Source organism: Hoplias malabaricus, chromosome 12 (assembly GCF_029633855.1).
Source record: "Hoplias malabaricus isolate fHopMal1 chromosome 12, fHopMal1.hap1, whole genome shotgun sequence".
NCBI classification, from domain to species: domain Eukaryota; kingdom Metazoa; phylum Chordata; class Actinopteri; order Characiformes; family Erythrinidae; genus Hoplias; species Hoplias malabaricus.
In genome coordinates this window covers 40,202,244-40,218,099 of record NC_089811.1, presented here as the reverse complement: position 1 = coordinate 40,218,099, position 15,856 = coordinate 40,202,244, and the positions used below count along the sequence as shown (strand labels likewise).

The window sequence follows — 15,856 nt, the reverse complement described above, 5'->3', positions numbered from 1 at the left end:
CGCGCAGAACAATAAACAATCTCACAGAAGAGCTAACTACTCCCACTTCCCATACCGTGCACGCAGAGTTAGAGAGAGAGAGAGAGAGAGAGAGAGAGAGACTTTTGTTGCTGCGCTTGTTTACTTGTTTGTTTGTAGGAAAACAGAGACGGCAACTATGCGACTGGCTCTAAAAGCTGTGACGCAATGGAGCATGGAGCAAGAGGGGGCTGAGGTGGAGAGATTAGATCCAGTGAGGGCCATTACACATCAGACCAGACCTAGCCACAATGGCCTGCATGATGCCACAGCAGAAGAATGACCCTCTCTGCAGGTGCTCAGACTGATAACACACAAGCTCTGACCACGACTTCACATGGATTTCTCTGATAGTCTGATAACTGTGTACAAACAAGGAGCTTATTTATTAAGAGAGAATATAGCTATGTCTATAAATGTGGGATGTGGATATTTGTTTTGAACTGCTATAAATAGTTTGATGCTTATTTCTTATTGTCTCTTAGTTTAGTTTTTATTATTGGTTACGTTTTGTTACTTTACGGAATTTGGAAGATGGCTCCAAAACATTTCATTGTGTTAACGACAATAAAAAACTTGTCTTATCTTCATAAGACAAAAATAAACAACAATTGCTGACAGTACATTTACGCCTAAGGTCAAAGGTATCTTTAAGATGATCAGATATGTGTCATCTCAGCTTTATCTCAACTTTTTAGCTTAAAAACAGCACGTTTTCAAGAGTTAGTTGACAGCAAACAAGAATTCATACATTCATCTACAACATGAATTTTCCTAACGCCTGGAGACCATTCAAACATCTGCCATATTTCAAATCCTATTGAGTATCTATGTGTATGTTAAATGTGAAGAGATTAATACACAGCCCCTAAGCAGTCAGTCAGTCTCTCTGATGCACTCAACACATTCCATCAGCTCCTGGGTGTGCCCTTTAAAGGCAGTGGCAGAGGCCCAAGTACGTCCACCAAGAGCCTAAGTACGAGAACGAGCTGCAAAATGGGTTGATGGCGCCCTCTAAAGATGAGGAACACAACTCCCACTGCAAACATCAGACCTTTAAAGAATGAAGGTCTGTAAAATATAGACACTTCCTTTTTAAATGACCTGGTTTCCTTCTCAAAGCATTTTATTGTCATTTAAATTTCTGAAACTGTTTGGTACCTCACACTTGCCACGGAGTCCGGTCTCCTGTAGTCTTGACCAGATGCTCTGGATGCGTCCTGCATGCTCTGGGTGTGTGTTGGTGTTACCGCACATACACTGGTGTTTCTGCATTAGAGTGTCGTACACCAGCCCTGTGGGAGTAGACACACATTCCCTTATCAGCGGCACTGAGAAATGTTATTAAAGGAGAAGAGATTGTCTTTTCATAAACGCCAAATAGCACAGAAACTGCACAAAACCCTGGGGGAATTTCAGGTCTCTCAGGAGCTCTCCAGCCTTCACTGAGATGAGGATTGACGAAAACTGTCAAGGACAGACTCCTGAGGACAGATTTAAATAAATATAACTCAGCACTTTAAAATAACAAGAATAAACCATTAGAAAGAATGAAAGAGGGAGGGGGAGAGGGCAAAGGAACAATATGGAGGTGAGCCACAGGGACACGAAGGCCACAGTGATGTGTGTATCTTTGAGCAGGCTACAGGAACGTATGGTAAATTCAGCATTTCTGGCCAAATACAAAAAGCTCCCTAAAATCTTAACTGAAAGCCCTCGATTGTAGGAGGTCCGGTTTTGATGGAGAACATCACAGGGCAGGTCTGGAATACACCCACACAATTTGTTGGGGAGTAACAACATAGGCTTTCAGCTTCCCTCATCAATAAGTGACAAACAGTAGCTTAAATTTCACTGAGCATCTTTAATAAGAGTTCTACAAATTCAGCTGGCACTACGTCATGTACAGAATATTATGACGGCTCCATTGACAAAGAGGTGCAGTCTGCATCTGTTTCACTGCCTGATTGTTTGCCCCACTTTAACACTGTCCTTCAATGGTGAGGACACCCACAGGACCCCACAGAGCAGGTGTTATTAGGGTGGAGGATCACTCGCAGCGCTGCAGTGACACTGATATTGTGGCTGTCTGTTTGTGTGTGTCGAGTTTATACCAGAAGATCAGACACAGCCTTGTGGAGTCTGATCTGTTCCTAACCCAGTAATGTAACATGTGGAGAAGTCACGGCCAGGGTAAGGTCTCTTTACATGAAATCCTCCAACAGTAACGGCTAAAGAAAATTAAATATATGTTTGGCTGCCATTTTACCTTTAGTCATCATAGTATCATAGTAAAAGCTTCCCTTGTTATTTAAGCATTTTAACAGACTTCAAACCATTGTGGGTTTTGGGGGATTTTTTTAAAAATGTAAAAAAGTGTAGCCAATAAATGAGGCATCAAATACACCACTCTAGCGCTGATCTTTTAGACGGAGAGGGACGGGAGATCCCTGGTGAACACTGATGTGAAAGTGAATGCGATAGTTAGACTGACCGGTGGTGAAACGTGGTTTGGCTGGAGGCTCCTGCACTACAATAGGGAAGGTTGCCGAGGCTGGGGACGACTGCGCTCTGGACAGAGGGCGATGACCAGGAAATGTCACAGACCGTCCTGCAGCCTCCATTGATGCTTGGTAGTTCCTCAGCTGATGGATCCTCTGCTGCTCCAACAGAAGAGCCTGCTGCTCAGAGCAAACAAGGAGAAACCAATAGCGTGAGCACACAGAGGGCATTACAACCATAGCTGCCATTACAAAACCAGCCAGAAGGTGGCAGTCATTACACATTTGTGAAATGTCTGGCTTAAAAATGAATACAGTTCCTCAGGAAACAGACACTGAACAGGTCCTGAAAGGAAAGGTCTTTTTTTAATTTACAATAAAGAACCCCAACTCTTAAAAACCAACCATGATTCCTAGCTGTGCTCAGTGTATATCCCAGTGGATCTCAAAGTGCCACTGCCTTTTCTCCCTTCTCAATCACACCCACTTCCACTTTAGATAGGGTTGTTAATTACTAGGGATGCACCGATCCGATATTAACAAAATTATCTGGATCAGGTATCGAATACATAGTCAAATCCATTCACTTAACCATCAATTAAAGTTAATTAAGCTACTAGTTTTTCTCTTTTCCATCTGCTACCTTTTATTTTGAATTGCACTAAATGTTTACAATGTTCTTTTACAATGTTACTACTCTTTTATTTTTGGCTGATACATTGTATTTATTTATTTATATATTTAAAATCCCTTTTATGTTTTGAATTTGAATGCTCTGCTAAGGTCCTGCAACAATAGCATTTCAGTTCATTTATATTTATGTGTTAATTTGTTATATATTTTAAACATTTTTGTTAGTAATGTTTAAGTCAGTCCTTATGCCTTAAGTCTCTCCCAGAGGGTGAGGTATATGTTTCATTAATTCAGCAACGGTATTGGACTGGTGTGGGGTATTGACCGATACACAACGTTTATGTATCGGCATTGGTATCGTAACTGAAAAAGTCGAATCGGTGAATCCCTATTAATTACTACATTATTTGCATCAGGTGAACAGGGAACAGAGGTGTGCAGGGCAGAGACCCACTGGCATAGACAACAACGGAAGGACAACTGATCATCCCACAACCGGCCCCCCTTTGCTGCAGTGACACAATGTAGATCAGATACTGGAACATTTCTTTGAGGATCTAATGGAATTTAACAACCAAAGCATTAGTAAAGTCACACACTAACGTTAGGTGTTTGATTCTCTACACAATGCACATTCTGGGGGCTTTATGCCCCTCAATACAAGCAGCGTGCACATGAAAAACGCTTAATTAAACAGAGAAGTAAAACTGAGTGATGCTATATCAACAGGGCCCTCCTAAAGCTCAGCTCATTCTAATAAACGCCTTCTCCTGCACCTCTACCACTCACCCACAGCAAAATCCACTGCCCTCACTCTAGTAGGTGTGTACTGAGACACCACTGTGTGTGTCTGAGCGTGACTGTGTGGGTGTCTTCACTGCTCATAAGCACAAGCCAACAAACATGCAAATGCAAATGCAAAAAAAGTCCAGTGCAGATGAGGTTTGAGTGGTAAATGACCACTGTTAAAAGCAATTATCTGCACACTGCTGGTCAGGTCACATGCTCTGTGGCTTCTCTAATTAAAATACAGATTTTTTAAATATTCAGAATGCTTTAAAATATCGTAGCCGACCAATGAAAAGCATGGATCTCAATTTTTGTGGATTCGTCCTTTACCGTATCATGTGAAGACAAGCTGTCCTTCACACTGCGTGAGTGAAAGGACCAATAGAAGTGCTCTAAAAACGGCTGGGAACGAAACCTCTCTCTCCATTGAAGCTTAAGAAGGTTTTTTATCCCCTTCTTCTGTAAAGTTGCTATTTTGGAGCCACACGCTTTTCATTGGACAGCGGCGAGATTCAGAATGTGTACTTACTGCCGCTTACAATATCAACAAATCACATTGTTTGACTAAATGTGTGCACAGCCCTGTGTGTGTACAACATAAATATAGTCATATGTTTGGCTTTGGAATCCTCTGACTGTCTCACCTGTCTGAAGAGGAGCTCTTGCTCAGCCTGTCTATCTCTCTGCTGCAGCTCCTCTTCCAGCTCGTCGGGTGGCTCCTGTTTGATGGTGACCCCTCGGGGCAGCCCCTCTCCTGGGTCACTCAGGGCCTGATGCTCTCTCAACTCCTCCTCGGTCTCCTCGGGGTGACTCTCGTGCTGCCGGCTTGGCTCACTGGGCTTAGCCATTATCTAGGGGGGGGGCGGAGGGAGAGGGGGAGAGAGAGAGAGAAAGAGGTTTTACACCCCCAATAAAAGCCCATATACTGTTATTTTAAGCTAATTAGTTTTTTATTTATCTTAAGACATAATAATCAGAAGCTGTGAATAATTATTCCGCAACTAAAATAAAAGTAATACGTAAACGATGAGTGGGAAAATGAGTTAATAGGATTACACAGGCATTACTGACTTACCCATTCTCATAGCCAAAGAAAGCTTCATAAATCAAGCACCGTAAAAATCACTACAGTACGTATCACAGCTGTTCAATACGTTCTAATTTCCATTTAAATGTTTCTGCTTGATTTGAATACAGCGACTACTGTAAACACAGTTGATTGCACCAACAGAAATGTCGTAAATGTCTTTGAGCAAAGTCTCTGTACGTGAACTTCACTTGTAAACGTACAGTACACTTTACTGGCAGTTTATATATTTGAACGTCCCCCACTGTGGGACTTATAACACGCTGCAGATCTGTATAACACAAAACTAAGTGTGTGTGAATACACAGTGTGTGTCGGTCATCCTCTAATCCTTCATCCATGGACACAGGACACGCCCACAGGATGTTTTTGGGTGGGGGCTATACCCAGTCCAGCAGTGACACTGAGGGGTTTAAAAACTCCAGCAGCACTGCTGTGTCTGATCCACTCTACACCAGCACAACACACACTAACACACCACCACCACGTCAGTGTCACTGCAGCGCTGAGAATGATCCACCATCCATGTGGGGGCCCTGGCCTTTGAATATAATACGAATCCACAGCAATAAGTAGAATCCAGTCTGTAACAGTAGAGCAACAACGTGCTCTTAGTGGAGCTCAGAGAATGAACAGTGAGAGTAGAAACAAGGAGGCGGTCATAATGTTATGGTTGATTAGTGTATATCCTTCAGGACTTGATGAGATAGTTGTTTCACCGTAAATCTCAAGCGTGTTTGAGGACGGGATGTAAACACACTGAGCTAAAAAGGCAGGAGGCCCAAAGAGCTGACATGTCCCTCCCCGAGTCCAGTCAGGAGCCGAGGGGTTAAACTGACCAGAGAGCCAGAGAACGATGAGAAAAAGTCTTATACACACACTCCAGCAAAACAATCCCACAATAAAACACACAGATCATGTGCTGTGAAATAAACTAAAAGAAACAGACATTTTGTAGAAGAGAGGAGAGGGAAGCACAGATGAGGAAAGATAAATAGAGATGAATAGAATGAGGGGGTGAGGGAAGAGAAAAGGCTGTTCTTGACTTCCACGTTCACTGCAGCTGTGTTCAGCACTGTCGCCACAGCAATATCACACACTATCGCACACACACACACGCCACGGCCAAAACTGGCAACAACACAGCCCCTTGGCTTGGAGCCAGGGGAACATCATTGACGTCAGAGCACTCAGCAATTGCCTCATCCCTGTCCCTTGTTTTCCAAACAAGCTTTGCCATTTTCATTTTTCTTTCTTTTCTCTGTCATGCTCCGTCCCTGCTCCCCTATCTCTCTCTGCTCCTTCACTATTTCATTCACTCATCAGAAGTGGAAATGGAAACGGCTGCAAAAATATTAAGCTTCTCCTCAAATAAAGTGAAAGAAAAAAAATAAATATCAAGAAATGCAGCTGAAAAAATGGGAGAGTCTTATGAACGTTCATCAGAAACCTCAGATATAAAGGCTATAGCTGGGCAAGTACGGTGAGCTGAATATAAAGTACTGTGATATAAATCAGACAAAGCCAATTAGTCTATTACTCATTACAGCACCGGAAGAAAACATCACAGATTCCACAAGAATTAAATAAAACTTTTTAGTAATTAACGTGCGCACATTTTTCACTAAATCACAGCCTACGTTCTTTTTAAGACGTCCTTTCAATTTTTCTAAGAAATTCTCAGAGATTCACATACGGTCTTTTTAAATAAACACAACTCAGTTCTGTTAAAGTCAACCATAAATGGACTCTTTATGTTCACACTGTAAGCAGACGCTTTAACATGGACACAATTAGCATTGAACAGATCTCAAGCCCGTTTGTTCACACCACAGTGTTTCAGACCCGAGGTGTGCATCACTGAACTTTGGGTAGAGTCTTTAAGTTGGCCATTTTCCTTGTTGCTGTTCACACACACACACGCACACACACGTGCACACACATGCATGCACACACGCACACACACACACGCTATATGAGGCTTCTTTTATTTTGTTTTAGAAACTAATTTCACTTTTAATAAAAGCATGTTTATTAACGAATGTTCGTACGATCCCCGTGTGATCAACAAGTGGAACATGTGACAGAGTCATTCACTTTCATACGTATCTTTTCAGTGAGGGCCCCTAAAGTGCAGAGCTGCAGTTTCTATCTCGGTACGTAAACAGTGGAAATACCAGGGAGGTATTACATTCCTCCAACATCTGCAGAGAGCAGAGGGAGCAAACAGGCCCACTTCCAAGAAGAGCAGAGGGATGTTTAGAGCCCGGGCCTCCCTTCTTTTCCCCTCCTAGGGAAGCTCAGTCTGCTGCTTCCAAGCAACTTGAGTCTATAGCGTTCCTTATTGCATTTATGAGTGGGTGTCCAGAGCCCTAGAGAATAAACAGCTAATGACACCAGGCATCACCACAAAAGACACATGAAAACACTGTCAGAGAAAGAGAGAGAGAGAATATTCAAAAGGAGATGCAAGACTGAAGAAGTGACAGGAATAAAAGAAAAAGAAAAAGAGAGAATTAAAACAAAAATGTAATTTGAAGTGACAAAGAAAGCAAGAAAGGAGAGGAGGAGGAAAAGAAGAAAAACAATATAGGAGTAAAAGAAACAAAGAAAAAGGTGAGAGAGAGGTGTGTGTGTGTGTGTGTGTGTGTGTGTGTGTGAGAGAGAGAGAGAGAGAGAGAGAGAGAGAGAGAGTGAATTATCAGAGAAGTAATTCCCTGTGCCCACGCTCATCTCATGACACTGCATCCTCAAAAGCGCAGCGTACACTCACTGAACACTCGCGCAGAGGAGGAGGGCTTCCGCTTTGACCATAAGTGGAATGCGTAGCCTACCAGTTGCCATGGTGACAGAGGGAGCCGAGAAGAGAACGCAGATAGGGACAGAGGGAGAGGGCGAGTGAGTGTGTGAGGGAGGGGTGACAGAGAGTGTGTGTAGTTTACCTTGCTCATATGAAGTTGTTGCTGCTGAAACTGCTGTTTGTGTTTCTCCAGGAACTGCTGGTGTTGCTGCTGGACGACGAGCTGCTGCAGGGCCTGGGCGTTCTGGGGCAGGGGCGCTGACTGTGTCCGGCCCAGTGGCCGGTGCTGACGCAGCTTATGGATGGAGGGGGGCTGAAGGGGCAGAGCACCCAGACCTACACACACACACACACACAGATTTACATTTACAGCATTTGGCAGATGCTCAATTATCAACTATGTTAGTTGGTGTATGTCCTTATTTGTTCACAGGCTGCAGTCCACCTCTTAAACTCTTAAACAGTTCCCTAAACTATATCCCTGAACATCATCTGGACAGTACAGGTTTGTCCCAAGCTTTAAACCTATACTACACTTTCACTAACGAAAAAGGTCAGTTTCCATGGTCTAATATGGTGATGAAATGGCAATTACTGTGCACGAGTGCACTTCCTCTTGACCCTTTCTGAGTGTCATTGTAACACTGGCATTCTGCTCTCCCCCTCTCTGCTTGCGTTATTTCCCGTATGATTTCACTTATCCCCGGAAAAGACAAGAGGGAAGAGAAGAGGCTTCTCACTGGGAGAGGCATGATACAGCAGAGTGTCAGTCAGAGAGGACAGCTCACTGTGCCAGGGATGACTCCCCTCCTTTTCTGCCTGGGAGAAATATTGACCTTACCTACTGCTGTCAGCCCAAGCTCACTGGGAGGCTAATTAACACAGTCTATGGGTAATTTCATTAAAACGCAAAAGAGAAAGAAAATGAATGCCCCTTTTATAGCAAATCCGATGCCAATGTAGAGCTTAGCGTTCGTTTAGAGCGAAGGTGTTCACACTGTTATGAGCATGAGGCTCGTTTCAGCTTTCTCTTCATCTTTCTCTCAATTATACTCAGTCAAATGAAATGATAATGGAAGCCACGACCCCATCAATTAGCACCGTGTAGCTCCATGCCTATGTTTAGTTGTTATATAATGTATAGACTTTATAGAAATGGATTGTTGAAGTGCCTTCTGTCACTCTATTATCAATAATAACTGACCAGAGAATAGGCACGCATCCTAATGCCAGAGAAACAAGGGGCTGTATTTTTATTTGAAGTAGCAGGTTAAAGATTGTCATTTTTATGGTTACGTCACGTCAGAAACAACTTAAACAAGATACGGTTTGATGATTTAGAAATACAGTTTGCTACAAGTGCACATTTAAACACATAAAACGTCAGATATTTTGATTGACTGACTACAATGTTTTGTTGATGGACTGTTGCTCGTTTCTAGAGAATTCAGAATTGTTCATTGATAAAATTATAGCAACGTGACGTGTGCAACCTCCACACACACCCCACATTAAACAATACTTTTAAAGTTTCTCTGCAACCAACCATTTAAATCAATGTAAATGATGCTTGCAGATCAGTAACTGAACCTCTGAACTTCTGAGTGTTGTATGTGTTTCAGTGTGATGTACTCAGACAAGCACCGGACACCAGTGGATTCTGGGAGGCCGACTGCTCCAGCAGTGCCATGTGCTGCAGAAGGGGATTGTGAGTGGAGCCTCCTTCTCGCTCTAGTGCAGACAGGTACGAGGGAAGGTGGGCACCGGCAATGAACGGGGAGCTTATGGGTAATCCAGGCTGCAGACCAGCCAGGGCCAGTCGCTCACTCTCCTGCTGCCCAGATGCCACCTGCTCAAAGACAATGAAAGAAACATGTATAGAAACAGATATAGAGCTCTATAGAGACTCTTTAATACAGATTTAATACAGAGACTAAAAGACTCTTTAATACAGATACAGTAAAATATCAATAAATCATTAACAAAAAAAACATAGGTAGAAAATGAAAAAAGCAGGGAAAAGATATGGAGCAGGAAAAAATGTAATGAAAAGTTGAAAGAAGCAGTGAAAGAGTAAAAGAGAGCGGTTGATGACCGTGAGAAGAAGGCATTTAGAGAATTGAGAAAGGAGGAAAACTGGACTGAATGGTTCAGTATAAAGGAATAAGAATGAAGAATGAAGGCTAACAGAAGGTGAGAAACAGAGACGGTCTCTCAAAATCAATACGAGTGTTAGGTCTTTATTTTAGAGGGGCTGCTGCTTGCGTCAGAGAGCAATGGACTCTCATTGTCTCTCAATGGGCCTTTTCTGAAATGGCAGTGGGGCTGAAAAGCCACATATGGTACACTGACGGTCTAGACAGCAGCCCCTCTGTGTGGATTCTTCAGCTCCACGGCCATGTGTACGCAAACAGGACTCCCAGTGACGGTCGGGGGGAGGGGGGAGGGGGGGGGGTCGGGAATAAATTGAAAGAGAGAGAGAGAGAGAGAGAGAATACAAAGAGAATAAATAGATGATGGAATTTGATTTAGATCAAAACAAAAAACAATAATAATAATTCCAGTAATATTCCAACAATTTGATTAAAAATAAAGGTGCATCTCAATAAATTAGAATATCACCAAAAAGTTAATTTATTTCAGTTATTAAATTAAAAAACAGAGTGATCCATTTCAAGCATTTATCTCTTTAAATGTTGATGATTATGGCTCACAGACAATAAAAACCCAAAAGTCATTATCTCAGAAAATTAGAATAATCAACACAAAACACCTGCAAACGTTTCCTACGCCTTTAAAAAGGTCCCATAGTCTGCTTCAGTAGGCTTCACAATCCTGGGGAAGACTGCTGACTTGATATGCTGGATCCAAGCGTATTAATGGAAAGTTGAGTGGAAGGGAAACGTGTGGTGGAAAAAAGCGCACAAACAACAGCGATAACCACAGCATTGAAAGGCCATTCAGACATGTGGGGGAGATTCACAAGGAGTGGACTGCTGCTGGAGTCAGTGCTTCAAGAGCCACCACACACAGACGTGTCCAGGACATGGCCCACAACTGTCGCACTCCTTGTGTCATGCCCCTCGTGACCCAGAGACAACGCCAGAAGAGTCTTTCCTGGACCGAGGAGGAAAGGGAATGGACTGTTGCTCAGTGTCCTCAGTGTTGTTTTCAGATGAAAGTAAATGCTGCATTTAATTTGGAAATCAAGGTCCCAGAGTCTGGAGAAAGAGAGGAGAGGCATCATCCAAGCTGCTTGAGTCTAGTGTGAAGCTTCCACAGTCAGTGATGGTTTGAGGAGATGTGTCTTCTGCTGGTGTTGGTCCACTGTGTTATAACAAGTCCAAAGTCAGCGCAGACATCTACTGGGAAATTTTAGAACACTTCATGCTTCCCTCTGCTGACGAGCTTTATGGAGATGTGGGTTTCATTTTCCAGCAGGGCTTGGCACCTTTACACACTGCCAAAAGCACCAATACCTGGCTAAATAACCACAGTATCACTGCGCTTCACCTGCCAGCAAACTCGCCCCAATCTAAACCCCTTAGAGAATCTATGGACTATTGTCAAGTGAAAGATGAGAGACACCAGACCCAACAATGCAGACGAGATGAAGGCTGCTATCAAACCAACCTGGGCTACCATGACACCTGAGCAGTGCCACATGCTGATCACCTTCATGTCACGCTGCACTGATGCAGTAATTCATGCAGATGGAGGCCAGACCAAGTACTGAGTGCATGTACTGTACCTACCTTTCAGTAGACCAACATTTCTGTATTAAAAATATATTTTTTTTAAATTGGTCTTATATAATATTCAGATTTTCTGAGATAATGACTTTTGGGTTTTCATTGGCTGTAAGTCATAATCATCAACATTAAAAGAAATAAATGTTGGAAATAGATCACTCTGTAATGAATCTATATAAAATATTTTGAACTGAATTACTGAAATAAATTCAGTAACGGTGGCGCAGCAGGTAGTGTCACAGTCACACAGCTGCAGGGAAGAGTTTGTGAGGAGTGTGGTGTGTTCTCTCTGTGTCTGCGTGGGTTTCCTCCGGGTGACTGTCTGTGAGGAGTGTGGTGTGTTCTCTCTGTGTCTGTGTGGGTTTCCTCCGGGTGACTGTCTGTGAGGAGTGTGGTGTGTTCTCCCTGTGTCTGCGTGGGCTTCCTCCGGGTGACTGTCTGTGAGGAGTGTGGTGTGTTCTCCCTGTGTCTGCGTGGGCTTCCTCCGGGTGACTGTCTGTGACTGGCCGCCCAATGATTTCAGGTAGACTCTGGACCCATCGCGACCCTGAACTGGTTAAGCGCTTACAGACAATGAATGAATGAATGAATGAATGATATTCTAGTTTATTAAGATGCACCTGTATATAGACACGTCAACAACATATTTAAACAGGGGGTGTGGGAAGGACCCTGACTCTCATCTTCAAATGTTATTGTTTTTGTCACTCATGCCTACAAGACAGAGAAAAGTGAGAGCACAGACAAGTGTGAGAATGCAAGCGATTGAGAGAGAGGCACTCACACTGGAGGAGCCGGTAGCTGGCAGACCCAAGGTGATGTTGGGGAGGGAGGGGGATGTGTACAGAGGCAGCTGGCTAACAGAACCTTCTCTGCCAGCGAGCCGGTGGGCCAGAGACGGCTGGTAAAGAGAGCACACACACACACACACACACAGGTCTTATTCTGACATCCTTGTGACACTGAAAGCTACTGTGATTTTCTATGTTAATATACAGCTACATTTAAATAATACAGCAGCACAAGAATAATTATAGACATCTAAAAGGGAGCAGTCGGACGTGAGCGTTTGATAACACTGAGTGTGTGGCTGGAGTGTGATGTCAGTACCTCCACTGGGCTGTTGGGGATGGAGCCGGTGATGCCGTTCTCATTAGTGATGTTATTGGAGCTGTTGTTGGGTGAGCTTGGACCTGAGCCAGGGGCGCTGTTACAGGCCGATTCTTAAAAAAAAGCAGATGTGAACAAAGGCTCTCATCACTATAATGTGATACTGACATTGTACTAATATTGTATGTAAAATAATACATTCCAGAACAGCTGCACTGGTGAAATACGGAGTGTGTACTGGACACACTCACCTGCCATGTCCAGCGAGCGTTTCTTGGCTGTGGTGATAGGGCCATCCCTCCGCCGCAACAGTGGACTGCTCCGCCGCTCTGTCACCTTCTGCTTCAATCTGGATCGCAGCTTTAGATTCGGCTCAGACGCTGTGGATAATCACAAAAGGACCAGAGGTCGCATTTAAAAAGACTTCATAATGAAATCCAACAAATTTAAAATTGTAATCAGAACAAGAAAAAATAAAGAAATGAATTCCCAAAGAATGGACCCTGTTATAAATATTACAGTTATAAAAATCAGTATAAGGCAGAGGAACAGTGGAACTGTGTTCTCTGGAGGAATGAAGGACCATAGAATACCTTTAGAACTCACCATAGAAAGTACTGGATAACGTCATAAAAAATAAAAGTCTGTTAAAGCTCAGTTACGTCAGAAGTGGTCACTGTACTATCATACACCTGAGACACATACCTCCACTCGTACAGGACAGTACACTGGCTCAACTTGGTGGTCAGAACAGTATGTTCATATCAGCAGCGTTCACTTTTCACAGCGCCACAAACAGCAGCTTAAAAGCCTTAGAAAACTGGTCAATTTAACTGTAACGGCTGGTGAACCTCTGACCTCGGACACTCATTCATAATCCATTCTTACGACATAAAAAAGGCTCTCTTCATTCATTAGGAAGTCCTTACAAAGGACCAAACAAGCATCTGAAGTACAGCCAGCTTGGCACCGGTACCTGCCCCAAGTTCAGTGAAGTCTGGAAATGAATAGCAATGGTCACCAGAGCTGTATTTTATCTCATATTCCGTGTACAAACAGCATTGCTGTAATTCAGTGTGTGTGGCAGACCATGCTAAGATCCAGGCTGCCGTGGAGGTGGCTCAAACCCCTGACCCATAATTACAAAGTAGCAAAAGGTCAATGCGAGGGTTATGTCCGTGTGAAGCACAAATCCTGGCAATACGCTTTCTCTCACCCAAAAACCCTTTCAGCTTTTTCAAAGCAGCTACTGCTGCCCAATCTCTCACTCTGCCCTCACCTCAATTAGTGGGCCATGCTCTAATGACCGTTTGTCCCTTGATTAGCAAATAACCGTGTGTCAAATATGCACCGGCCGGCCAGAAGTGCATGCTAAGTTCATTAGTGGTGTGCTAAGCCTTAGAGTATTTTAAGTGCGGTCAGTAGTCATTTGGAGCATGACCCTCTTCCCTGTGGTCACACCCATTTAGAAACACTACTTTAGGCCATAGATAAACCCGCCATGATGCACTTATTAAGACACATCTAGAATGTAAAGGTTCCATAACTTAAAGTACTTTTCTAAGAGCACTTGGTTTTAAAAAGTTGGTCTTGCGGTTGCGCTTTAGTGAGCTAGGTAAATAGAAGGGTGGCACTTCTTGTAAGAGGCAGAACCTTTCCCAGACATCTTTGTTGAAGAATGTACTGCATCCTGCCATTAAACCCATGCATTAGTCAAAGATGAGGAACACCTCTGCCAAGCACTGGATTAAGCTTTGACCTTATTCCACACCTTTAAAATTCTGTAAACTCTACTGCTTCTATTAAATGAACAGTCTTTAGCAAACAGTCATTACTGAGCTTGTTGAATGCATTAAAAAACTAGGATTTCTTATAATGGTCGAGCATGTAGTCAAGGAAGACTAAAACTAAAGTGGGGCTGTTAGTTTAGCACTGGTGCTCAGCAGTACAATGATGAAGAGAAGGAAGAATAACTTTAAAAACATGTTGTATAAATAAAAATAGCCATAGTTTTTGTAGAGAGCTAATTGCACAGCTAACTGGTAATACATTGGATGCTGGTCAGGATTATTTCTGTCTTCTAGACTACTGTTTTCTTCTCAGTGGATGTCAAAATATTATTTCAGGACGAGATCTTTAGTTTTGTTATAATAACTTTTAATCAACAGCCAAACTAGAACTGAACTGAAAACACTGGCACCTGGGAAAATAACAGAATAATGGTGGCCACATTCATTGTCTGTAAGCGCTTATCCAGTTCAGGGTTGCGGTGGGTCTAGAGCCTACCCAGAATCACTGGGTGCAAGGTGGAGGGAGCGCTAGTCCTTCACAGGGCGACACACACACACACACACACACACACTTGAGAGTCACCAATCCACCTACCAACGTGTGTTTTTTGAGCACCCGGGGGAAACCCACGCAGATACAGAGAGAACACACCACACTCCTCACAGGCATTCACCCGGAGGATACCCACGCAGACACAGGGAGAACACACCACACACCTCACAGACAGTCACCCAGAGGAAACCCATGCAGACACAGAGAGAACACACCACACTCCTCACAGACAGTCACCCGGAGGAAACCCACACAGACACAGAGAGAACACACCACACTCCTCACAGACATTCACCCGGAGGAAACCCACGCAGACACAGGGAGAACACACCACACTCCTCACAGACAGTCACCCGGAGGAAACCCACACAGACACAGAGAGAACACACCACACTCCTCACAGACAGTCACCCGAAGGAAACCCACACAGACACAGAGAGAACACACCACACTCCTCACAGACAGTCACCCGGAGGAAACCCACGCAGACACAGAGAGAACACACCACACTCCTCACAGACAGTCACCCGGAGGAAACCCACGCAGACACAGGGAGAACACACTACACTCCTCACAGACAGTCACCTGGAGGAAACCCACGCAGACACAGGGAGAACACACCACACTCCTCACAGACAGTCACCCGGAGGAAACCCACGCAGACACAGGGAGAACACACCAACTCCTCACAGACAGTCACCCGGAGGAAACCCAAGCAGATTCAAAACAATTTTATCCATATTATATGAACAATTCTGTACAATTACAGAACAACAGGGGTCATGCAATACCTACAGTGAACCACAGCATCAGTGATCAGAGA

General features: G+C 43.7%; 1 protein-coding gene across 4 annotated transcripts in view; it reads right to left on the bottom strand.

Moving 5' to 3' along the window:
- Positions 1–15,856, bottom strand: part of hdac4 (histone deacetylase 4) — a 199,669-nt gene that overhangs the window by 45,859 nt on the left and 137,954 nt on the right. For 3 of the 4 annotated variants that reach the window (XM_066686463.1, XM_066686466.1, XM_066686465.1), the window contains 8 exons: positions 12,942–13,070; positions 12,691–12,803; positions 12,365–12,481; positions 9,461–9,677; positions 7,971–8,164; positions 4,586–4,792; positions 2,513–2,699; positions 1,180–1,313 (listed from right to left, as the gene is read on the bottom strand). In XM_066686463.1, coding sequence (XP_066542560.1) covers positions 1,180–1,313; positions 2,513–2,699; positions 4,586–4,792; positions 7,971–8,164; positions 9,461–9,677; positions 12,365–12,481; positions 12,691–12,803; positions 12,942–13,070 — 1,298 coding nt within the window. The remainder of the gene's footprint in view (positions 1–1,179; positions 1,314–2,512; positions 2,700–4,585; positions 4,793–7,970; positions 8,165–9,460; positions 9,678–12,364; positions 12,482–12,690; positions 12,804–12,941; positions 13,071–15,856) is intronic. The other variant, XM_066686464.1, reaches the window with a different exon arrangement.